Source organism: Plasmodium brasilianum, chromosome 14 (genome assembly GCF_023973825.1).
Source record: "Plasmodium brasilianum strain Bolivian I chromosome 14, whole genome shotgun sequence".
NCBI classification, from domain to species: Eukaryota; Apicomplexa; class Aconoidasida; order Haemosporida; family Plasmodiidae; genus Plasmodium; species Plasmodium brasilianum.
Genome location: NC_090127.1, coordinates 1092870 through 1119450, shown reverse-complemented (window position 1 = coordinate 1119450; position 26581 = coordinate 1092870). Strand labels below are relative to the sequence as shown.

General features: G+C 24.5%; 6 protein-coding genes across 6 annotated transcripts; 1 reads left to right on the top strand and 5 right to left on the bottom strand.

The window, feature by feature from the left end:
- Window positions 1-460: 460 nt before the first annotated feature.
- MKS88_005464 (4-nitrophenylphosphatase) lies at window positions 461-1435 on the bottom strand (the record flags this gene model as incomplete). The annotated part of the gene is made up of 1 exon (XM_067218727.1): window positions 461-1435. The coding sequence occupies one exon, from the start codon at window positions 1433-1435 to the stop codon at window positions 461-463; it is 975 nt and encodes a 324-aa protein (XP_067070674.1).
- A 6287-nt stretch (window positions 1436-7722) lies between these two features.
- Window positions 7723-9528, bottom strand: MKS88_005463 (uncharacterized protein; the record flags this gene model as incomplete). The annotated part of the gene is made up of 1 exon (XM_067218726.1): window positions 7723-9528. One exon carries the CDS (start codon window positions 9526-9528, stop codon window positions 7723-7725), a length of 1806 nt encoding a protein of 601 aa, XP_067070673.1.
- A 1453-nt stretch (window positions 9529-10981) lies between these two features.
- Window positions 10982-12163, bottom strand: MKS88_005462 (transcription elongation factor s-II; the record flags this gene model as incomplete). Its single annotated transcript, XM_067218725.1, has 1 exon — window positions 10982-12163. The coding sequence occupies one exon, from the start codon at window positions 12161-12163 to the stop codon at window positions 10982-10984; it is 1182 nt and encodes a 393-aa protein (XP_067070672.1).
- Window positions 12164-14028: 1865 nt separating this feature from the next.
- MKS88_005461 (calmodulin) lies at window positions 14029-15136 on the top strand (the record flags this gene model as incomplete). Its single annotated transcript, XM_067218724.1, has 3 exons — window positions 14029-14135; window positions 14320-14887; window positions 15056-15136. 3 exons carry the CDS (start codon window positions 14029-14031, stop codon window positions 15134-15136), a joined length of 756 nt encoding a protein of 251 aa, XP_067070671.1.
- Window positions 15137-15994: 858 nt separating this feature from the next.
- Window positions 15995-19730, bottom strand: MKS88_005460 (palmitoyltransferase DHHC4; the record flags this gene model as incomplete). The annotated part of the gene is made up of 5 exons (XM_067218723.1): window positions 15995-18530; window positions 18727-18926; window positions 19100-19216; window positions 19417-19495; window positions 19618-19730. 5 exons carry the CDS (start codon window positions 19728-19730, stop codon window positions 15995-15997), a joined length of 3045 nt encoding a protein of 1014 aa, XP_067070670.1.
- Window positions 19731-21558: 1828 nt separating this feature from the next.
- On the bottom strand, window positions 21559-25758 carry MKS88_005459 (uncharacterized protein; the record flags this gene model as incomplete). The annotated part of the gene is made up of 1 exon (XM_067218722.1): window positions 21559-25758. The coding sequence occupies one exon, from the start codon at window positions 25756-25758 to the stop codon at window positions 21559-21561; it is 4200 nt and encodes a 1399-aa protein (XP_067070669.1).
- Between the last annotated feature and the right edge of the window lie 823 nt (window positions 25759-26581).

Sequence of the window (26581 nt, the reverse complement as noted above, 5' to 3'; positions counted from 1 at the left end):
CGAACGAATATTGCAAGCATGTGGTATAAACATAGCAAAAAAGTAGTTAAAAAAAAAAAATAAATAAAATAAAATATATGACTTGATCATTACTTCCTTCTAATATTTTTTTGTTCGCATCGGAAAATATGGGGGAAAAAAAAAAATATAATTATTTATTGTGATATATATATTATTTTTGACAAAACTAAAATGAGCAACATATTACCAGTATGCAAGATTTACAAAACTATACATGCGCATATACATGCGTATTTATTTATGTGCCTATTTTGAATGATGAAGAAATTGCATTCCTATTTTTGCAGTAAATAAAATGTAGCATTGTGAGTTCAACACATACATATATACATATGGGTATATGCATGTGTACATGGTGTACGCGTATATATATATATATATATATATATGTACGTATATATGGACCCCTTTTTTTTAATAACTAACGAATTTCACACAGTTATAAAAATTCCGAAATAGACTTCATAAAATAGTCAGGCTGGATATTTAAGTTATTATGGTTCAAATAAATGTTCGAATCAGTTACTCCTGTGGAAACAAGAATAGATTTGATTTTACAGTTTTGAGCAAAATGGATATCAGTATCCAGTCTATCACCTACCATAACAATTTGTGATGAATGTACATTCAAATCTTTCAACACCGTTTCAATCATAAACAAATTTGGTTTTCCTAATATTAGAGGCTTCTTAAGAGACACAGCTTCTATAGATGCAACGACAGAACCTGTACCTGCCCATTTTTGTTTTGACGTAAAATTTGCAGTAGCATCTTTATTAGATACAATGAATTCAGCATCTAAATCATTAATACATAAATGTGCATATTGAATTTTATAATAATTTATATTAAAATCAATTGCAACTACAACTGCTCCAATATTTTTATCTACATTTATTTCTAAGTCATCTTTTATAATTACTTTTTTATCATCATCATTATAGCTACCTAACCATGAAAGGTTATATGAATCTAATTCATCGCATATCCCTTTTTCTCCTATTACATAAATTTTTTTTTTACCAGTTGCATATTCTTCTTTTTCAATAAAATATTTAGCAATCGCATATGATGTACAAAGAATATTTTCTTTCTTAACATTAGTAAAACCTAACTTATGAAATTTATCTAATAACGTAGCTCTTGATTTTGTTGAGTTATTTGTAATAAAATAAACCTTTTTATTTTCTTTCAATAACTTTTCAATAACTTCTACTGCTCCTTTTATAACTTCATTTCCTCTCCACAATACGCCATCACAGTCAAAAAAGAACACCTTAAATTTTTGAAGAAAATCTTTTGCGTCCATAGATTTTTCTATTTTCCACTCTTTCATAAACGCTTCACATTTATGTTTTATTTTTACAAGATCTTCACTTTTATTTGGATGCAAGTGTATTAACGACATATTCATAGGAACTTATCCGTTCGTAGTTTCGTCTTAGAAGTTTCGTCTCAGCACTTTCGTCTCAGCACTTTCGTCTTAGCAGATTCGTGCTAGTTGTTCCCTCTTTGTAGTTTCCCTTAAGTACTTATACCTTGGCATCTATTTTTCCTCCTTCAACTTCTTATCTCGTTTTTTTATCTTTGTTTCCCTATAAAAACAATTGTAACGGAGCATGAAAACGCGAACCCTCATTTAAATTTTACATGTATGCGTATATGCATACATATATGTATTTATGTGAAAATGGTTTATTCGTTATAATGGTAAATTAAAAAATTATTTTCCCCCTATATACCTATATATATATATATCCCTTTATATGCAGTTGACAAATTTGCGGGTGCTTAATTTTAGCTTTTAGAATTATAATCCGTTTCCCACATATGTACGTATATATATATATATATGCTAATGTGTACTATTATCTTTTTATTATCCTATGCTTTTTTTCAAAGGATTTATAACAAATATATATATACTCATGAAAGCTCTTTGCAATGTAAACAAGAAAAATCAAAAAAATTAACATACAAGAAAAAAAGGCAGGAAACAAATGGGAAGCAAAAATAGGGAAGCGAAAATAGGGAAGCAAAAATAGGGAAGCGAAAATAGGGAAGAAAAAATAGGGATGAAAAAATGGGGATGAAAAAATGGGGATGAAAAAATGGGGAAGCAAAAATAGAGAAGAAAAAATATAGAAGAAAAAATAGCGAAGAAAAAATAAGGAAAAAAAAATATAGAAGAAACAATTTAGAAGAAAAGATTTAGAAGAAAAAGTAATAATTAATAAATAATGACTAACATACATACGCCATAACATTACGCTATTTTTCAGAAAACTTTTCTTTTTAAGAAGTATTATTTTTTATGTGTTGTGAATAAAATTCAAGAAATGATAAATTAATTGCTAAAATATTTTATTTAGAATCATCAAAAAGAAGAAAAAATGGGAAAAAAATAATAATAAAAAAAAGGAAAATAAATTTAAATAAGTTTTTCAATAATGTTGATTAGAAAATGTGTTTTTAATTAAAAAATTTTTCTGATATTTTCCATATTGCATCATTGTGTTTTAACTTACCTTGCTTTTCTTTATTTCGTGTTAAAACATGTACATAGGGATATTATAATATATGATATAAAGAAATTTACTATAAATATGTTTTAATTCTTAAATATTAACACGATTACATTCTAAACAGAACATAATAATAAAATAAGTAGTTAAAAAAAAAGTATTCCTAATTCTTAATATTCTTGAAAATTAAAGCTCCACTGAACATTAAGGCTGCCTGGGGGCATTAATCCATGTCTAAATGTATATATATATATATATATATATATATATATTTATATAGGTACACGGGTTTTACCCTTCTTGTAGAATTATCTTCCTTAACGTGGATCAAAAAATAAAATTAACAATTAATGTGTATCACGTATGGTAAAAAGAATTATAGAGTAAAACGAATCATTTTATCTTATTTTTCAATAGTTATAACAACATGCGTTCCTCAAATGTATCCAACAATACAATCGTAATTCATGTATAAGTGTAAAATTTTTTAAGGCCTCAATTTTAGTAGCATAAATTACCTGCTTCTTTATATAATATACAAATGAATATATATCTTAGAAAGAATATCAAAATGTAGAGTCTTTTATTGAGGAATATTTAAAATTTTCCTTATACGTTCGAGCGAAATTGAAATTTGTACGCATATATACACATGTATATATACGTACATACTTTACATATATGTATGCGCACGTTGCCTTTTGTAACCTACTGTTAATACTTTAAATATTTTATACAATTATTTAAATCTAACCCCCAGTCAACAATAACTGCTTTAATTTACGACCGTTACATATTTATAAGTGAACTCATTGTTCACTATATAAGTTGTAACAAAAGCTAATATATATATATATATATATGCAGAAATATTGTATATTGCAGGAGTTTCCTTATATTCCCTTGTCAAATTAATTGAACAAAATGTATAAAAATTAAGCAACTCAAACTTAAGAAATTGTCAAAGAAGAAAAGTAAAAATTAATGAAAGAAAAAAATTTATATAATTTTCTATATTATATATACCCTCTTTAACTTTTGGTATTTTTCCTTTGCACTTTGACAGCTACAACTATAATTACAGTACATTCTTATACAATATAGTTTTAAGCCTTATAACGTAATATGGTGTTTTTCAAGTTTTTTTTCTCATGCATTTTTATGCACTGTTAATTAGAAGGCTAAGTATTTATTAACTTTTTTTTTTTTTTTTTTAAATATATATAGCTCTTCTTAAGAATAGGAAAAAGCCTTAAAAAGAATTTATCAATATTTTTTCTTTTTTTTTTATCAATGTAATTTAAAGTTTAATTTTTTATTCCTCTGTATATGCTACAAAATGTTTAAAAAGTACAAAATAAAATGAAAATGTATATTATTCTTCATTTAATTGGTTTTAAAAAAAATTGAGCATATAAAATGTTAAGCATATTATATACAATGATAACGTGCCCGAGTGGTTAAGGGGTTGGACTGCTAATCCAATGGGTTCTGCCCGCGCAGGTTCGATTCCTGCCGTTGTCGATTATAAATATTATTTGTAGTAGATTTTGCGCATTTATTCAATAATAATGTATTTTTATTAATAATCGAAAACCGAAGAATTTTCAAATACGTGTTGTTACATATATAAAATAAGCTTCTTCCAATTTTAATTGTATGATATACAAAAATAGTGGTATATAAAAAATATATTACATATGTATGAGCAATACATATAATAATATTATTGAATATATGACATTATGGTTTATAATGGTTTATAAACTTGTATGTATATGTAGGTAAAACTTTCGTATAAATATTGGATTAAAAGTTTTTTGTTTTTTGCTTTAGTGTAAAATGTAAAAAATTTAATTATGTTTATTAAATAGATATTTTTTTACATAAATGAAATAAAAAAAAGGGTTACTAAAAACCATTGCTTGCGCTACTATCTAAATGGTTTGTTTTGCTATATATATACATATACCAATTATTTGCTAGAACTCAATCATTTAACGATAAATTATATATAACTGAGTTATTTATACATATAATCAAATATCTATTCATAAAAAAAAAAAATAAAAGACAATTCCTTTTTAACATTCTTAAACCGTACTTTTTGTCATATGATCACTATTAATAAAAAATTTATTCATCCCTATGAATAATTTATCCATATATACCGAAGAAACAAAATAATATTAAGTAAATTAATAAGATATCGAAATAAAATAAAAAGCTTATTCATATTAAATGTCTTTATTATCATTATGTATTACATTTTAAATAAATATTATAAATGTATTATCGTATTTATTTATTAAACGAATAAACATTTTTTGTTTATATTTCCTTTTATTTCCTATGTTAACAACTAATATATCATAACAGATAATTTTTTATATTATAAAAAAAGTGACAGAAGTGGGGTTCGAACCCACGCCCTTTCGGACAACGGCCTTAACGTTGCGCCTTAGACCACTCGGCCATTCTGTCATAACGATTTTTAATTTATTTATATCCTTATATGCATACGTAATATTTTCTAAAAATATATGAAATTAAATTTACTCATTAGTTGATTTTATTTCTTCGCATTTTAACAAAAATAAAAGTTAATTTCTTATTTGAAATCAAGTATTGCGTGAAATAATTTGCACGAATTTATTATGTTTATAATAATTCCTTTCTGTCTCTTATATTTACATATGTATATATATATGCCATTGTAAATGAACATAATTCTTGAGAATGGGTAAAATCAAATCACATTTGAATTTTTCATTATTTTTATTTATCTTAAAAAAAAAAAAAAAGGTTATTTTGATATTTTAAAAATGTGGCAATTTATATATTTATACGCAATAGGGTATTATTTTTCTAGAAATAAAAAATAATGGTGTTGGAAACTTAGTACTATGTTTATATCTTTCAGACTACGCTTCAAATAAAAGCTGCATTATATTTGACAAGCTGAACGTAAATTTATTCCCTGAATAAAAGGTCATACATTAAAAGGACAACTGAACAAAATTCCCTGTATATGTTAAAACGCGGGAGGGTTGTTATGTTAATATATTTATATATACATATATTTTGTAATTTATATGTAATCAAAAGTATTATTATTAACGCACACAAAAAAATAGTCTATACAAATGTGCTGCTAATGAAATAAATGATTATTTAAATAATTTAGAACAAAAATGAAACTCGGTGGACAACATAAATCTGCACATTATTTCTTTTTTAAATAAAAACTTTGATAAACAATTTACACTTCACTATTATTCTTGTTTAAATTAAATATTATTAATAAAATATACAAATGCGTTATATTTCATGTAGCCATGTCAAGGTGGTTCAATATGATATAACAGTCTATTTACTTTTCGTAGGTACCGTTGACATGTATAATACATATATATATATTAATAACTAAAAAGAAAAATATTATTTAATTTTAGAAGAATTACATTTGATTTATTGCAATTACGGAATTTATACAATGAATATGTGAAAATAAGTTCTACATTTTCTTTTTTTTTTTTTTACTGTTATTGTTTTATATTGATTTTTATTTAGAATGATATTTCTTTGAACAAATAAAAAAATAAAATGCAAAAGTTTCTTTTTCTAGTAGATAATCTTTATTTTAAAAATATTTCTTTGTTTTTAACAAAATAAATTTGTTATAAATATAATAAAAAAAACTCCGAGACCGGGAATTGAACCCGGGTCTTCCGCGTGACAGGCGGAAATACTGGCCACTATACTATCTCGGATACATTTAATATATTAATTAATGAAGTTTACATTAAAATTATAAATCTATTTAAATTATTTCTATGAAATATATTATAATTCTTTTAGCTTTTACAAAATTAATTTATTATATATATACGTATATACTCAAGTATATATATATATAATATATTTTATAAAATATACACTTTTTGAATATTTACACCGTAATAGAGAGTGCTCTTGCTAAGTAAAGCAATTTTAATTCCATGTTTTTTATTACGTCATTTTATTTTTTTTTTTTTCATTAATCCAATATTCTTTTTCATGTAAAACTAAAAAAAGTTCGTTTCTTTTTTTTTTTTTTTTTTTTTTGCGTTAATAAAATGTAAAAAATATCCATATATTTCACATAATAGAAAAATTTAAAGCATTTTTTATACTTCTTATATTTTATAATTTTTTACGGAAGATAAATTGTCAAAAAATGTTAAAAGAAAAACTATTCTTATATTTTTTTGTTACACACAATATAAGGTAATTTTATAGCACCAATGAAAAACAAAGGTTAAAATCGTAATTGAAAGTTAAGAATTTTTTTTTTTTTTGATACTTCTTATATTGTAGTTATGTAAAAACGTACGAATGGAACTAATTTTTGTTATTAATATAGAGAGCAGGTAAAAATAAGAAAAATTGAGAGTACAACTTATATGAATTTTAAATTGAAATATTTATTTTATTTTATTTTTTTTTGAAAAGATTTCTTAAACAATTTACGAACTTGACTATTTTGCCCAGTATGTGTCTCTCCTTTTCACATAGAATAAAACAAGTTTTAGTGGTAAAAAAAAAAAACCAAATTATTTCATTTTTGCCATTATGTGTATTTTTAAAGTTATGTATATATATATATATATATTCGTTAAAAGTTAAACGTGTATAAAATATGTATATACAAAACAGCATTCCCCTTTAATGAAATGTAAAAAAAAAAAACCTATGAAGGGAAATTTTACGAAACGGGTGTATTAGTTTCATAAGAATATAATTAATTTGTAGATTAGTTTTCATATGAAAAAATAATAAACAAATGCATAATAAAAAAATTCAAAATTAATAATTAAAATATTGAAAAAAACAAGAAATGTATATGCAAAAAGACTGCAATTCACAAATTCGTAAAAACAAAAAAAAAAAATAAGCAAGTGTGTTTAAACGGATATATGTGAATGTATTTATATATTTACTTGTATATACACACATATATGTGTGCACAAAAGCAGCTGATGTTAATTAAATATATAGCCAAAAAATGAGATTCACAAAGTTCATATTAAATGGTGCATTGAATATTTTTTCATCATTTAACCAAAAATAAGTATGTATATATATATATATACTGGACAATACATCATAAAAAAATTAACGTAAAAAAAAAGATCTAAATTTTATCATCACTTTTTTGGAATTTATCATTCACGTGTTGCTTTGTGCTTTTTATTAACTTTTGATAATCACCTTTTTTCACAAATTTCGTTATGGATAAATCTGTTTCTCTGTCAAATGTTTTTCTTTCTTTATTGATATTTTTAGAATTCAATAAAAATTTTTGCTCCTGTTCATTTTTTCCCCACAGGTCAATTTTTTTATGCTTATCTAAAAACTCTTTATATTTTTCTTTACTATCTTTGAAATAGCCTTCTTCATGTAATTCTCGTAAGCTTTTCGTTTTATCATTCTTAGTCTTCGTTAAATGTAGATAATCTTCTTCTTGTAATTCACTAAAAAAATTACTGTTAGCGAGATCTATATTTTCATTTTTGTCGTAATAATCATATGTATATTTATTGTTTCTACGTACTTGTAAATTTTCTTTCTTCTCATCATCTTTTTTTAATATGATAGATTTTCTTTTATTAATATTGTACCTCAACTTACCTATGTCAATTTTCGATAAGAAGTAATACAACAAATTAGTGAAAATATCATATAAATTTTCCTTAAAATTTGCTGGTTTTCTATAAAAATTATCTCGTTTTTCTAATTTCCATGCTCTAAATAAATGCCTTAATTTTTTTTTTAATTTTAAATCTGTTAAATTTTCAAGGGAAATTTTTTTTTTATTGTCTAATTTTTGATATAATATTTTTAAGTTATTTAAAAAGTTATAGTTTTGAAGAATGTTTATAGTTAACCTTATCATTTCCTTACTATCGTATATATGAACATCATATTCTTCCTTTTTTTCTAATTCTTCTGTTGACACCTCCTTTTTTATTTTTTCTTCTTTTTTTTTATATTTACTGATCTTCTTTTTTTTTCTTCTTTTTTTTTTTAATTTAAATGCTCTGGATGAACTGTTGCTTACGCTGCTCTCATCGGATGCGTTACTGCTTCCGGTGCAGCTACTACTACTACTACTACTTCCACTACCCCTACTACTACTGCTACTACTTCCACTACCCCTACTACTACTGCTACTACTTCCACTACTCCTACTACTACTACTACTCCTGCTACTACTACTACTCTTGCTACTCCTGCTACTACTTCCATTACTGCTTCCCTTCGAAGAATACGAACATGCGGATGATCGCGAAAGGACCTTTTCTCTCTCTCTCGTTTCACTATTATTATGTTTTTTCCTTGTTAGCTTTACTTTTTTTCTTACATTTTCAGTACTCCCACACACTTCCTTTTTCTGAGTTCCGGGTGATAATAACTTTCGTTTGTTTTTCCTTGTATAAGTGTCTTCATATTTCTGATTTTTTGGACCATAAGATGAATTTTTGTATCTTTGTCTTTTTTTTTTTATATTACTATCATGTGATATACTCCTACTATCAGTTCCTTTAATTTCGCATTCTTTATCACTTTTAGAAATAAAATTTTTTTTTTTTGAGTTTTTTATGTATATAAATTTTCCATGTTTTAGATTTTTTAAATCTTGAGAACTCGATAAATCACTTCTTTCTCTACTTAAAACTTTTTCATCACTGTTATTTTTATTATATACTTTTTTTCTAAAATTTTTTTTAATCTCTTCACGATCGGAACTATTTTCATGTCGCATTGAATCAACACTCTTGCGAATGTTCTCCGCTTCATCTAAATATTTTTTCTCTTTTCTTTTTTTTTTTTGGTCTTTTTTACTTTCTCTGCTATTTTTTTCATTGCCTCCATAGCCAGTTATGCATTTTTTATTTGTACACTCATCATCCGTTGGACAGTCTGATTTATACCCCATGTTTTAACTTTATTCTATGACCTTTTCTGAAACGCCCACTAAATATGTATATTTATTTATGCATGTACGTATCTATGCATATCTATCTATCCATATATATACATATGCACATATATATATATATATATATTCATTCACGAATGCATTGTTCTCTTCACTATATATCTTTAAATAGCATAGTGTTTTATTCCTTTACTCACTGGTGTGCTACTAGCTGTTGTATGCCCTTCATGTATGTTGAATGATATAAAAGTCTTTTTACTGATTAAATAACAATTTTAATAATTCCACCAAATTGCTGACATATTTTTTATCACTGAAAGTAATAAAAAAAGGAAATACATTACTGATAGCATTATATCAAGCATTTATCATATTTCAAAACGAAACACGCTCACATAATATATTGTATATAATATATAAAACATACGAATAATATATAAACGAAATATATGCCTATAAATATATATATACATGTTTATGAAGGTCAACTTATACTCTAATTCATTTTTACGTGTTTAAAAAAAAAAAAAAAAAAAATTATTTTACGAATTTAAAAGAAAAAAAAATAATTTTACAAAATTAAAAAAAAAAAAAAAGAGATAATTTTATCAAATTTACAAAAAAAATTCACTTTCCTTTGAACTTTAAATATTATGCCGAAATTAAAAATAAAACGTTTAAAATTATATAATTTAAAAAATGATTTAGAATAATTTGCTGATGTAAAATATAGCAAAAATGAAATAAGAAATCCAAAAAGGGAGAAAATAAATATTGCTTTACATTATTAAGCTAAACTATGACAATTTAAAAAAATTTATAATAAATAAAAAAACAAATATAAAAAATTATTAAAATATTATGATGTTGAGAAAATTACAAGAAATGGTGAATTGAAAATGGGATTATTTTGTAGATATAATATATAAATAATTGCTATTAATTTTTGAATAAAAAGGAAATGTACATAATGTGGTATAAAAATATATTATTTCCGTAACGCTTACATATACATTTATACGTATATTAGTGTGTGTATGCATGTATGTATTTTTGTACGTGTTTATGTATGCACGTACAATTTTCCCTTTCTCAAAAATAAGAAAAAAAGGTTACAATTAGGTAAATAATTAAAAAATTATGTAAATAAATATACATAAAAATATGAAATAAAATGAAATAAAATAAAATCAAGGAATTATTATGTATAATTTGTATATACATTCCAAACAGAGACACATTTATGTATATTAGTTATATCTCATCTTTAACTATGAAAGAGTAATTACGCTTCATTTTTAAGTGGCTGTGGGCAGGCATATTTACAGGTCATATTAGGATGTAATCATTATAGATATTCTACTTATGACTAGTATTTTGTGACGTTATTTTAATATGAAGTATGAGTACTTATATTAAACATATATATATATATATATATAAATATATTTTAAAATTTCCACCTATTATTGCATTTTAAACATGTTACAAAGGTAGTCATGGGTTCATCACTGCTTCTGGTTTGTAACTGATGATACACGGTTTCATACCCTTTACATTTGAAACATTGAAATTCTCCTTTTCTTGTTTTTTTTAAAAGAATGTTCTTAACATCCCAGTCGGACTGGCATGCTAATAAACTTTCTTGTAGGCATTTTTTTCGTTCATTTTTTTTTTCATCACTAGCCATATCCTGCGAATTCATGGTTGCTAATGTTCTTGCTGATATATTTTCCCCATATACTTTTTCATTAAAAATAGGGTTTTTCTTATCACATAAATTAAACTTTATTGATTTTAATTGCATATTATATTCTTTCTGAGAATCTTTTTTTTCAATAAAAATTCGGTGTAATTCATTTTCTATATTATATATGATATCATTTAACTTCTTCCGATCAATTAGATGTAACAAATTATCATCAGAACCAGAAAGAAATGCTTTAAATAAAAACTGTTTTGCCTTATCTCGGTGAACATCATTGTGAAATTTTCCATTGTAATTCCATTCATTCAAAGCTTTTATATCAGCATTAATATAAGTACCTTCATTATTTTTTTGATAACTGTTTTGATAACTCACTTTGCTATTTTTGTTATTATCTTGCTGCTCACATTTATTATTATTATTCATATATTTATTATCATTATAACTGTAACTATGTGTTTTATTATTCCCCTTAGATTTATGAATATCTTCCTCTAAATTATTATTTAGTGTATTCTGAACTTTTACTTTTTTTATTTCAGATTCATTTAAACATGCGTTATTAACACTATCATCCACTTTTTCCGATTTTCGTTTTTTTAAATTCTCTACACTTTTGGAGTTTTTTTCTTTAATTGCAATATTTTTCCATTTTTCAATAAGCTCTGTTGATATATTTTGTATATCATTATTATTTACTTTTGTGAATTTATTAACAGTTATTCCTATTTTGGTTTGCTTCAAAATATCTTTATTTATTTTTACATCTTTTAATAAATTTAAGTCTTCAACAATTTCTGTTATCGTATGATCATCTATTATCTTTTGCTCTTCCACGTCGTTCATACTAACTATTTTACTTTCCTTATCTTTCAGTCTTTCCTGAATACATATAATCTGTGTAAGGTTCTCTGTTTCGTTCATCTTTTAAAAAAAAAAAGTTTTATAAAATGCCTTTAGAACAAATACAAATTCAATGCACTTGTAAATATGCATAATTTATTTTTCAATGTTTAACGTAAAATTTGTAATTTTTTTTATTCCAGTTAGCAGCTGTGCCTCGGGAATACTTATTTGTGGATAATATAGTAAATTGGGAATGCATTTATACATACATACGTAGGTACTTATGTACATATATATATATATATATAATTATATAATATAAACATATGTACAAGTACATACATGTTATGATTATATTTTCGTAAAGTGGTTACTTAAGAAATACCATATTTTGTTGTGCGATGTTTTAAGCAAAAATAATAATTTCATTTTTCTTTTACTGTAATTAAATTTTTCAAAGTACATTTTTTTTTTTCTTAATGTAGTTTTATGACTTTCTACTTAATTTCATGTATTCGCAATTGAAAACAAGCGCTAAGTATAATAAAATAATACTGCTCAATTTTATGCAGTGCAGTTTTTTATAAATTTATTTTTTCAAGGAACGTGATATAAATGCAATGATAAAAAAGTAATATTATTATCATTACGTAAAGGAGGAGTTTCAATTTTAAGAAAAGTCTTATTAAACTATATTTCCCTCCTTTTTTTTTGTTATTGTGCTCTTCTTCTCTATTTTATTTTTACATGTATATATCAGTATAGCATAATACATGCGTATATAACACTAAATGATTAGTGCTAAATACAAATTCAGCATTATACCAATACTTCTTCACGCATCATTAATATAATGAATAAATAACACATGTTAAAAATATGTTTGTTTAAACATTTTTAAAAAAACTTAAATTATAAAGATTTTCAACTCTTCCTCTAAGCATAAGTGTATGTATAATTATACCATTTGTCTAAATCATAAAAGAAAAAAAATAAAATAATAATGAAGCAATAAGGAAGTAAAAATAAAGCAAAAAGGATGTAAAAATAAAGTAAAAAGTAAAAATAAAGCAATAAGGAAGCTAAAATTAAACAAAAATGAAGTAAAAATGAAGTAAAAATATAACAAAACATAATAAAACAAAGTGAAATAAAAAATATTGATGTATCCCAAAAGTGGCAATAACCGCAAAATTAATAGTTTATTTTCCCCCTTTTTTAAGGATATATTTTTAAAAGGATATATTTTCCATTTAGTAAAAATAAAAGCAAACTTTTAAGCTTAATAAAAAAGAAAAAAAAGGGGAAAATATGATAAATATTTATCAACCTTTTTTTATTTTTAAAAACTGAAATGTTAATTATAGCTTGCACCTTGTCATTTTTTCATTGAATAGGTAAAAGTTCCGCACGCGAATTTATTTTTTTGATCATTTATATGAATATGTAAATATATAAATATATATATATATATATATACATATAAACATATATATGTATACTTATGTATGTATAGGTGAGGGTGTAAAACTTCTGCAATAGAAATGTAACTATAAAAGTATCATTATTTTAGAAATTTGCATTAATAACACAACACATGTTTACATGTATATTTCTCTACTCATAAAGGGATAAGAATCCCATTTAAAAGATAATGATAAGGTTTGAATTAGTCTAGCATTAGCAATAATAGTCCTAGTACTAGTAATAATAATAAAAGTAGTAACTGTTTTAATACTACTGATGTGGAAAAATGAGAAAGGAAGGTTTTCTTCTGGTGTGCTTTCCCTGTTGATGACATAAACTGTGTGCATAAATAATCTCAGATTACTTTACTTACATAATAAATGATATATATATATTTTTTTTTTTTTCTCTACATAGATTAACTGTAAAAACTTTTATCGACATATTAAAATAATGATCTTCAATTTGTACAAAAAATGGAGTATGAAGGGGAAACATTTCATTTGACAGAATATCAAATTAAAAAAGCTCTAAAAGCTTTCAATTATTTAGATAAAAAGAAAAAAGGACTACTAAAATTTGAGTAATCATACGTATATAATATCTATGTATACATATATGGATATAATATGATAATAATAGAAAATTGAAAAGGAATAGTGTAATTATCACTGTATTTTAGTAGCATGCACATAATATATGTCATTATGTATGTTTTTACTGCTATATTCCCACATATTCTCACGATAAGCGCAAAATAACTTTAGTCTATTAGGAAGCCTCCTACGCTGCAGTGGGTATAATGTATCATTAAAAGAAATTGATAAGATAAAAGAAAAAATAATAGAAAACAAAATAATAGCAAAAAAAAAAGAGGCCAATGTTAAGAGAGAAAGCGAAGTACTAACAAATGATGAATATCAAAATTCAGGTATTAATAAATGGAATGACCAAGGAGAGCATAAAGTTAGTGATGCTAACGATAACGATGATGATAATGATGACGATAATGATGACGATAATAACGTATCAAAGTTGTTAAGTGACCTAAAGAACTATGATAATTTCATGGAATTAGAAAAGCAAAGATTAGAAAGAAAGAAAAAGGAAGAGGAAAATAAAAACTTATTTAGCATAAAAGAATTTTTTAGAATTATTCAAATACCTAATATAACCAACGAAACAAAACCATCAAATGTTTTAAATGCGTTTGAAATATTTGATGAAAAAGGTAATGGTAAAATATCAATTAAACAACTAAGATTTATTCTACAGTATTTAGGAGAGCCATTAAGTAACTCAGAGTTTGATGAATTCTTTGACTGGATTAAGACGGTAAATAGTATGTGAACAAATATGAATACATATATATATACACACATAAATCCCCCACGTACTCAATAATGTTACATCGTATATATACATATATATAAGTGTATATAAAGCGAAAGCATTTTTCATAGTACAGTTAGACGCAAAAATCTACCTTTTCCGCTTTTATAGAAAGACAAAGTGTATAAAACGGACGACATAATATACGAAGATTTGATAAATGAGTTGATTAACAAAGACACAAATATTTAGTCCTAATATGACCTATCATTAATACTTAGAGCAGGAAAAAAAAAAATATATAATTCATGTAGCATTTTATGTTTACCTCATCCTCAAATTTGCAAAACTATTTTGAATTTTTAAATTATTTTCAAAGATACTAAAAAATAAAATAGAATAAAATAACTATGTACGACTACAACCAATCTAATAATTTTCTTCTCTTTTTTTTCTCCCTTCCTTTCTTTTCTTTATAATATAACATTTATAAATCTAATATTTACACACAGTTTTTATATGACTAAGGTCTTTTTAAAAAAAAGAAACAGAAAAAAAAAGGAAATAAATGGAAAAAAATAATAAATTATAAATAGGAGAATTATATATACACACATAGACTTACAACATATACGCACATGTGTACCTCAGTACATAATCGTATCAAATTAAAGACAAATAAATCAAGTGCATAAGTAAATAAAACAAGTAGCAAAAAAAATAAGCTATTTATAGCATATAAAGTGTTTACGCATGCGCATGTTTGTGTAAAAAAATAAAATAAAATAACGTAAAATATAATAAAATAATGTAAAATAACTTGAAATAATGCATAATGACATATGATAAAATAAAACAAAAGGCAAGAATGCTACACAATATATGTTAGTAAAACAAAAAAAATAAATAAAAAATAAAATAATTTCGCTATTTAATTTTATTTTATTTTGTTGTTTTTCTTTTTACACAAAATAAAAATAAACTTTTTTTAATTTTTCAAAATATACTAAAAAAAAAAAAATCTATGAGAAATAACCAAAATTTTATATATATGTATATACATATATATACATAAATAAAGTTTAACTTATGCTGAAACTTTTCTGAGCATCAGTCATTATCATTATTGGAGGGTATATGTATGCAGTTAATTATAAGAGCAAACGATGTAAAGAAATAAAAAAATTTGGAAGCTTTACTTTTTTTTTTAATGTTAGCGCGATTTTTATCTTGTTTATTCATATGAATTAAGAAATTAAGTAATTTAAAATTATCAAATTTTTTATTGTTACTTATCCTAGTATAATAGAAATCGGCATCTTCATATCCGTTTAATAATTCACTATTAATTTTATACAAATCATTTGATTCAATAAATGAACAATTCTCATTATTATAATATAAATATATATTTCTTTTATATGGTTTTGAGAGCAGTTTCATTTTTCCTCTTCTTAATATTCGTCTGTACATTTTTTTATATTTCCATTCGTACAATTTTGTGTACCTCATTTCGCAAATTTTGCTAAAATTTTCTAGCTCAACCATATCTATCTTAGTGGGGTATGAGGTGGGTAATTTAAAATGAAGCCTTTTCTTTCCCATATTTAAAGGATGTATTGAAAAGATACTCTTGTTAATGTTATAACTGCTGTTACTGCTGCTGTTACTACTATGAAGTTGTTCTTTTTTTTGTTGACCTAAATTTGTTATGTCCTCATCGCTGCTATATTTTTCCTTTTTATCTTTCGCCTTGTAATTGTATATGCTTATTACTACATCTTTATTTAAAGACTTACTTTTTTTTTTCTTTCCCTTCAATTTCATATTTTCATTAGTTTGCATATTAATACTATAGCTACTGTAATCGCAGTTATTATTATTTTTGTTCTTACAATTATTGGATATATTACAACTATTTGTATTATTAATACTGCTAATTTTTTTTAATTTTATAATGTTACTGTAGACATTGTCATGGCAATAATAATCTCTTGAACATGTTCTATTTAAATAGTTCGTTTCGTTTACCTTGTTCATGCCGCTTATTACATTGTTCGATTCGCTCATTTGCTTCATTGAGTTAATCCTATTAGTTTCCTCATCACCATCATTTTGTGCTGAATAAGCAATAATATTTTTTTTCTTTACGTTGGAATACTTTACTACGTAATAAGTCTCAACTTTGTTTTTAAATTTTTTCATGAAAGGAATTTTTTTTTTATACAAGATAGGATACTCTAATTTCTTTCTTACATGGATTAAATTATTAAAGCAGTTTATTTTTGTTTCATACTTAATTTTTTTCCTTCTAATTCTTTTAGAATCGCTTATTTGGCTTGAAGATATATCATCTTTCGTCTTATTATCAATTTTAATTTTTAAATTTTCACTTTCCCTTTTGAGTTTTTTTTTGATGATAATATAATTATTATTACTATCATTATTATTATTGTTGTTAGTACTATCATCATTATTAGCATCATTACTATTGTTAATTCTATTATTATTATACTTTTTTTTTCTTTCTTTTTTTCGATTAATTTTGATAATAACGTACTCAACGTCATCCTCATGGTAATCTTGAAGTTTTTCCGCCTCTACATCATCATATATAAAACTTGTCTTACTCTCATTATATATATCACTATATATTTCGTTATTAGTACTATTTGTTGATGATATATCATTTTTAATAAATAGTGAGCCAACAGTATTATTTAAATCAACAATTCTTTTATGATGATACTTACTAATTTCTTCAAAATCGTTACTTAACTCTTCCGTGAAACTGTTTTTTCTAATGTTAGATAATTTCATTTTAATAAATTTTGAATTTTTATTCTTGTCAAATTTAATATGTGCAGCTTTTTCAATTGCTTTATTAGATATATTATTTAATTTTGTAATATCATATTCTTCAAAACTCTTTTCTTTTTTTCTTTTTTTGTTTTTAACACTGTACATTTTATTTCTACCTTTACTATCAACTGAATACAACGAATGATAATCTTTTTTTTTTTTGGATAGTCTACTATCATGTAGTCTTAATTCTTTCAAACTGGCTCTACCACCTTCGCCTACTGCTCCCATTACCATTTTTCCAATTCCTTTTCTTTTATACTTTTTCTTACTACTATTATCTGAGGATAAATTAGCATTCGCATTTTCATCCATATGTATAGCTTTATCACTTAAGACTATAACATGATGAGAACAATTATTATCAATAACCTGTAATCGTGGGTTTATAAAATCTATATATGATGGCCTGGTTTTCGTAAATAATATTTCTTTTATGTTATTTATAACACCGATATTAAAAGGATTATCGTTTTGATAAAATGTTTTAATTTGTTCATATGTTGTCTGATTAGTTACTATAGTATAAATATGATAACATAATAATCCTATAACAAACCATAATGTTAAAATTGTATATATGATCAATATTATACTATCTGTGGCAATTTTCCATATATGAATAAATATTTTTTCACTATTATATCCTTTGTCTGATAAATTATTTATGCATATTGTCAATTTATAAATACTTGCTCCTAGCGTTATACATATCAGTATGTATAAATTAAAAACAAAATATACAAAATATTTATAATTTCTTGCACCGATACAGTTCCCTACCCTAAAAAAAGTTAGCACGGATGTCTCATAATGAACACACGTAAGGATAGGCATAAATGTGTGTACCCTCATACATATATATATATATATATATGTCTACGAACACTAGAATGTATGTAAGCATAAGTTCACAAATACACATGCACATTCACATTCGTGATAACACTTGCGTTAATTCGCGCCTTTATATACATTACCATGGGCAGTGGTGGTCAAATTTCTCAACACAGTTGTCGCAGATAGAGCAGTGTACTGTTCTTATGCCCCTATATATATTGCAAGTATAACAATATTTTAGCTTATAAAAATTCCCATTAATTAAAACTTCCTTTTGTCTGGGGGGCTGTGTTTCTCGGTATTGCTGAATTATCACGTCGTATATATTTAAAACGGATTTCTACACATAATAAAAAAAAAAAAAAAAAAAAAGGATAATATTAATACTGCAATATTTACACAAATGTCAATAAAATTTAAATCATACATGCTGTTACAGGATTAATGTAAAAACATATTCCTATTTTAACAAAAAAAAAAAAAAACGAGAGATATGCATTTATTAATCATTACTTGTCTTGGTATTATACCAGGATCCATAAAACTTGTTTTAAAAAAAGTATAAATTGTTAAGAAAAAAAAGAACATGTTAAAAAACGTAACCAAATAAATTCCATTTTCAAAAAGCCACTACAAAGAAGGAAATTTTTTTTATTCTTTAATATTTCTGCTTTCATATACATTTGTACATATATACATATATGTATACGTATTTACTCTAGGCTCTTTTGCGCCTTTCAGTTATATATGGAAGTTATCAAAATAAACATTTAACGGGTTATTAAAAGGATTTCCCCTCTTTACAATATTCATATTTATTTTCATATTACTGTTGACGTAAAGGTATGAAATATGGCAACTGGAATTAATATCATAAGAAAAGACGAGACGACTGTTAAAAACGCCGGTCTAAAGGGGGTAAATGGAAAAAAAAAAAAAAAGGAAAATGTGAAAATTATATTTTTAATTGAATAATCTTTTAATAAATGCATATTTTTACATGTCTCCTTTTTTATTATATAAATATATACCCAGACACAAAAAATCCTTTGCAGTGAATTTTGTTTTCTCCATATATCTGTACATTGTTTATTTTATCAAAATTTACTCTCTCTAATAACTTATTCTTTTTAAATATTCTCATTTGTTATGTAATAATTTCATTTTTCTGAAAAATAAAATTGCAGTTTAAAAAGAAAAAAAAGATTTGATTTGATTTGATTTAATATAATTTGTGTTTTTTGTCAAAAAGCAGCTTGATCTGATCGGTTTTGGGATTTTCAAAAAAAAAAAATATATGGAAAATAATGAAGTTAACGAATGAAAAATAAAACGAAAAAGAAACGGTATTAATAAAAGTTTAGCTACAAATAATAATTTATAATTGATAAATTCTGTATAAAATTATAAACATTAAATCATAAATTGTTATGTAATGAATCGATATAGTGTATGAAAAATAAAGAATTAAAAAAAAAAAAAAAAAAAAAAAAAAAAGGGTTTTTAATTATAAGAATAAAATAACGAAAGAACAATTATGATAAATTATATTTAAGAAAAAACATTATAGCTCAAATTCTTTCGTCCTTTAATTTTATTATTATTTATGATATAATTTAAAGTTCGAATTATTTCAATTTCTTATATATATATATTTTTTTTTTTATACGTTCATTGCGATACTGTAAAAATAAAGCAATGAATATTAAGGCAATTTTTACTTACAGGTATAAATGAATATTATATATTTATATATTTTGTAGTAATAATTATTTAATTTTTTTAGTTCCATGTGATTGATATTTGTAAATAGTATTTTTATAATTAAAATAAATTCTACGAATATTTGAGAACATAAATAAATTACCTAGTTTAAAAAATTATAACTTTGCGTACATTAAAGAAGTTTAACTTAAATATGTAGATATGGCCATTTTGATGCTGCAAAACGGGTTTGCATTAACTGAAAAAGACGTTCTTTTGGGGAATATATATATATATATAATGTATAGATAAATATATATGAATCTATCCTTATATATTATAGGTATAACTTGTTGTTTTTCAGCTCTATATATACTCCTAATAGGAACGCAGTTTTTTGTTACATAGAAATATAGTACTCTATGTGAACCAATAAAACTACATGTTTTGGACATATGTACTGTATATATATATACATAACTACGTAGATAATTTATGACTTCATAACAGCTTATTAGTGTTAATGCTCCATATTTTGTATGTACGTAAAAATAATTTAAAATTCTAAGTATTAGTTTATGAGTATTATTATATCAAATAATAACTAATTTTTTAAAAAGTGCTTATAAAAGTATAAAAAGAATAAATACATTAAAACATAATGTTATATCCACGTTAAGAACATATTAAACATCTTAATATTCTTAATACAAAACAGATTATAAAAAAAAAAGAAATGCAATTATTATGGAAATGATATGTGCGGGATAGAAACACTTTTATGGGTTATTTCATAAAAACACAGAAAAGATTTCTTATATAATTACATATAACATAATTTACTCAACTACAAATGAAAAAACTGAAAAAGAAATTTGTGCAAATTGTAATACGTATTAAAAATTACACACATATAAGACTCAAAAAGGGTTTACAAAAAATTAGGTAAATGTGCATCAAAACAAAAAAGTGATAAAAAAAGTTGAATAAAATAAGGTACAAAAAAAAAAAAAGAAGTTCCTGTATATAGCTACATAATATATACAAGTATGTACATATACAAATATATATATATATATATATATAAACACATTTAAAGTAATTTAATTTTTAACAGGATACAAAAAAAAAAAAAAAAAAAAAGAAGAAACACAACACAAAGAGATAACCGCAAAATACGAAATTTAAGACGTGGGCGCTAAATAATTTTCAAATTAAATATCACCATAAATTTCTCCGAAAGGAGATATAGGCACATATCATTGTGGTTATGCGAAAAGATCTTCGAGATTTTTTTTGGTTTTATTTTTTTGTGATTTGTAAGAATTGTAATGAACTTCACTTTTTGTTGATAATTTAAGTTTATTATTATGAGACAAATTACTAGTAGTAACGTTCTTATTTGTATTTGTTGCAGAACTATTTACTCTTTTTATATTAGCAGTTTTATTATAATAATTAGAACAATTACTTTGTGATGCATCATTGAACTGTTGTACATGGTCATAATTCTTTAAATAAACAATATTATTATTCGTGTCTTCATTTTGATTATTCATATTGTAAAATAAATTGTACTGATTATCTGCCTCATCAGCAAATTTCATGGTATTGCCTACTTTATAATTATAATTACTACTAACATGATTACTGTAATTGTTATTATTGTAGTTGTGATCATCGTAATTATTATTATTATAGTCGTTTCCCTTACCATTATTTATTTCACTGTTACGAAAGTTTAGGCAATTTTCTTTTTCGTTATTAAATTGTATATGTGCTGTTTCCATTAATAAGTCGTTTTCATTTTGTTCCATATAGATGAAATTATTATTTAAATTATTCCCTTCATTATTATAGTTGAACATTTTTTGGCTATTTTTTTTTTTGATCAGAAAATTCTCCTGATCATTTATATGTTCATCAATGGGAACAAAACATTTTTTATTATTATTGGATGGATTATATGAATAAACTGAACAATTAATGGAATTTCTTTCCATACCCTCATTATTATTATGCGCATTGTTATTATATATATTATTGCTTTCGTAAATATACGAGCTGTTACTATTATAGTTAATATTACCATTACTATTATTATTACTACTGCTATTATTAATACCACGCGTTGCATTGTAACTGTTACTCACGTCCAGATTATTTGAAGAACTGAAAATATTATTGCCATCAATTTTACTACTGTTGTAACGATTCTTCACGTCAAGATTGTTCATTCCCTCACCACTATGGTAATTGTTCATATTAAAATCATAATTTTCAAATGTGTTCAAATTGTTATTAATACTAGCACTATTAATATTCACATTCATACTTATATTCATATGATTTTCCTTATTATGTTGATCCTTACACAATTCATCTCCCACTACATTTGGATTACCATGGGATAAATACATTCCTTGACTTATGTTATATGCGTTCGTTTGAAAGCACTCTGTTTTCTCATCGCTTGAAGTGGTATGCAAGAGTTTCTGTTCAACACAATATGCATTATTAGAAGCATTTCCTAACCTATTATAAGCATTAGATACATCCTCACTATTTATAGGATTCGTAATAACATCTAACTCTCCCCGTTCAATGTGCATATTATTTGAAGATGTATTAATAGTATTATAAAAATATTCATCTCCCTTTTTACTGCTACTATTACTTTTGTAGTTTTCACCATTTGGACCAGTTTCACCATTTTGACCACTTTCACACTTTTCACTCTTCGACCATAATTCTGCGTCATCACCAAAATTATCGACGAAATTTTTTTTCTTCATTTTTTTACTAGAAAATATATTTCTCCATTTACCTTTTTTCTTCTCTTTTTCATTTTGTACATTACCCTTATTTTTATCCGTACTTGTAGTAATTGAAGATTCCTTGTCATCTTGTTTTGTACTAGTCTCAATGGCATTTCGATTTACGTTCTTATCTCTTTCCTCAGTATTGTTACATCTTATATTTTCCTTATTCGTTATATTTTTATCACAATTCTGTTCTGCTATAGCTGTACCATTATTTGTGTTCTTCATGTTTATTGAAGTTCCTTGATGAAACCCCAAATGATTAATATTGTCATTTGAGTCATTATCTAAATCATTATATAGGTCATTATTTATTATATTATTTATTCCATCATTTATGTCAGCATGCATGTTTTTGGTCATAACATCAGATGTAAAATTCTCATGAATTATATGCATATTATTACTTGTTATAATATTTAAATTATCTCCATGATATTTCCTGTTATGCACCTCAGAATGATTGCTCTTCAATGATTTGTTACTCATAGTATCTATTTTATCCTCGCATGATAAAATTCTACATTGAATATTACTATTATAAGCCTTGTCATTCCTTTTCCTATGCTCCATTTCCGCCCTATGTTCTTCAATAATATCTTCTTCAATTTCTTCCACCTCGCTACTCTCAATAGTGTTTGCAAGGGACCTACAACTGGTCATTTCCTCTCCCTCGTCATCTTCACTTTTAGAAGAAGTCCTCTTCAAAATGCTGATATCTCCAGGATAGCTTTCTTCATCATCCAAAATAATATTCTTACCTATATTAGCATTAAGATTGTTAATCATGTCATCAATTTCATTCATACATGTGTTTATATTATTCAGTGCGTTAATTACATTATTCCTTTCACCTTTTCTTTTTTCCTCTTTTATTTTGAGTTTCTCTTTATTTTTGCTAATATTTTCAAACAAGCATAAACAATCATTAATTTTATCATTCAACGATATCAAAGAAAAATTGCCCATTTCTTGTCCCTCTTCCTCTTCGTTCGCTTTTTCCACTGTTTCCTTCTCCACTTCTTCCTTTGCTTCCTTCCCTCCTTCTTTCCCTCCTTCTTCCTCACTTCCCTCCTCCTCTATTTTTTTTTTTTCCTTTTTGTTTCTCTCATCTTCTTCATTACTCATGTGTTCTAACGATTTTATTCCTATTCCTTTGGATAAATTCAATATATCTTTAAAATTATCAAAAATGCTGTTTTTATATCTATTAATAGTATCATTTATTTGCTCATCCAATTGATCTCGACAATTATTAAAAATCGTGTCGGCGGAAAATTCTTCCATATTACTAGGATTATACATGTTGTTATTTACACTTTTTCTTATCTTAAGTAATTCTTCTTTATACTCTTTATCCAATTTATTGGTAACCTCTTGAATAACTTCATTTCTAATTTCTTCCCTAATTTTGTTTATGTAATTTTCATCTAAAAAACTTGAATTTAATCTACCTCCATGGTAAATACTTGATGGTCCTCCTTCCCCCCCTTGTTTTTTATTATCAGAGGAAGGTACAATACGACTTGGAAAAGTATTTTCCGTTTGTACTTGATTATCTACTAATTTCTTTTTTGCCATTTGATGCATGGACGATGGTACCTTATCAATACTCACAGTCTTGTTTAATGATACGCCATCCATTTGTGCTTCTCTTAATTGTTGCTCATAATTACTATTGCTGATGTTATTACTATTGAAATTGTTATTACTAATACTGTTGTTATTACTATTGCTGTTATTATTATAACTGTTGTTATCGCTTCCGATATCATTACTTCTCAACATGTCTTCTTTCGTCGGTCCTCTGGAAAAAGATACAGTTGCGCTCTTTTGATTTATCATATGATAGTTATCCTTTATGTTTCTTAACTGTTTTTTAAGGACAACATTTTCGTTATTTAGATGCGAATATTCATTTTTTAATTTCAGAAATTTTAAATTCAGCATATCTATTTTTTTTTTGTATAAATCAAGTGAATTATTGGTATTATTATATTCCCCCTGTGTGTGTTCTGGTATGTCATCACATTGTTTTAATTGTTCGACTAATTTAAACATTAATTTATTTTTTTTCTCATTTTCTTGAGATGAGGAATGATGTTCTCTGTTTTCTTGGTTGATTAAATGTTTCAACAATTCTATAGATTGCTCTACTATTTGTGAATTCGCTTGTGTTTTAAAACTATCATTAGATTCAGGAATAGGTATTCTGTCTAAATTTTTTTTTTTATTCGTATAAAACGAAACGACGGATGCTTTATCATCAAAAATTTTAGATACATTTGAAGTTCTTGCTACTTTTTGAGCTAACAAATTTATAGATTGTGAACGAGGGGAAATAATTCTATGTGTAGAAGTACGATTTCTTGTAGACCTCACATCATTCGAAATTTTATTCATATACAAATACTGTGGATCAAAAGCTTTATTACAATAATGAATCTCTGACCTTTTATCTATATCATAACTCCCATTTAAAGTATTATCTTCAAGTGTAAAATTATCATTACTAGTACCATTTTCATTTTTATTATTCTCTATTAAATTATTGCTATTATTAGCATTATAGCCATTATTGTTAATTTTTCGAATGACTTCAGATTTTGTACTTCTTATATTACGTTTATTTGGAATAAAATTCATTTTTTCCCTTCTTTTTTATTCGCCAAAAAAGTTATATAAATAAATAAACAAATAGCTACATGAAAGCACGATGTTAATTTTTGTAAATTCATGCAAAAATGTTCTATTATTGTAAATTTAATTCATACACTTATACATACATGAAAATATAATATATAAACATAACAAATATATACGTAATATATACATAATATACATATATATATTAATATATACATTGAAAATATTACGTACAATATGTATATAATAACCGCTTTATACACAAAAAAAAAAAAAAAATTGTTATCTTTAAAATTTACTCTTTTATCTATTTGGAAAGAAAATATATTAATTCAATAAAATGAAAAGTTTACAAATTTTTTATAAATCGAAGGAAAAAAAAAAAAAAAAAAAAAAAAAAAGAAGCGGTAAATGTAAAATTTTTACCCTTTAATTGTTTATTTTATTATATTTATATGTTTGCGTAAATAACAAATGAATTTAAAAAAAAATATAGTATTTTTAAAAATTATATTTATATATATATATATAAGTGGAAAAATGAATTTTTTTTTTTTTTCCCATTATCCATTATGCATTATCCATATTAATTTAAAAGAGAATGCAATAATAATGAAAAAGAAATAGTAAGTCATATATATATTGAAGAATTTTTTCTTATTATTTCATCACGGTCTAAAGAAAATTTAAATATATATATCTTAATTCGGCAAAGAAATAAATATGTATATATACACGTACATACTCAAAAGGTGATGTCGACTGAGTTTAGAAGGGTTATAACAAACATAAAAAGAGAAATTTCAAAAAGTTGATAACCAAA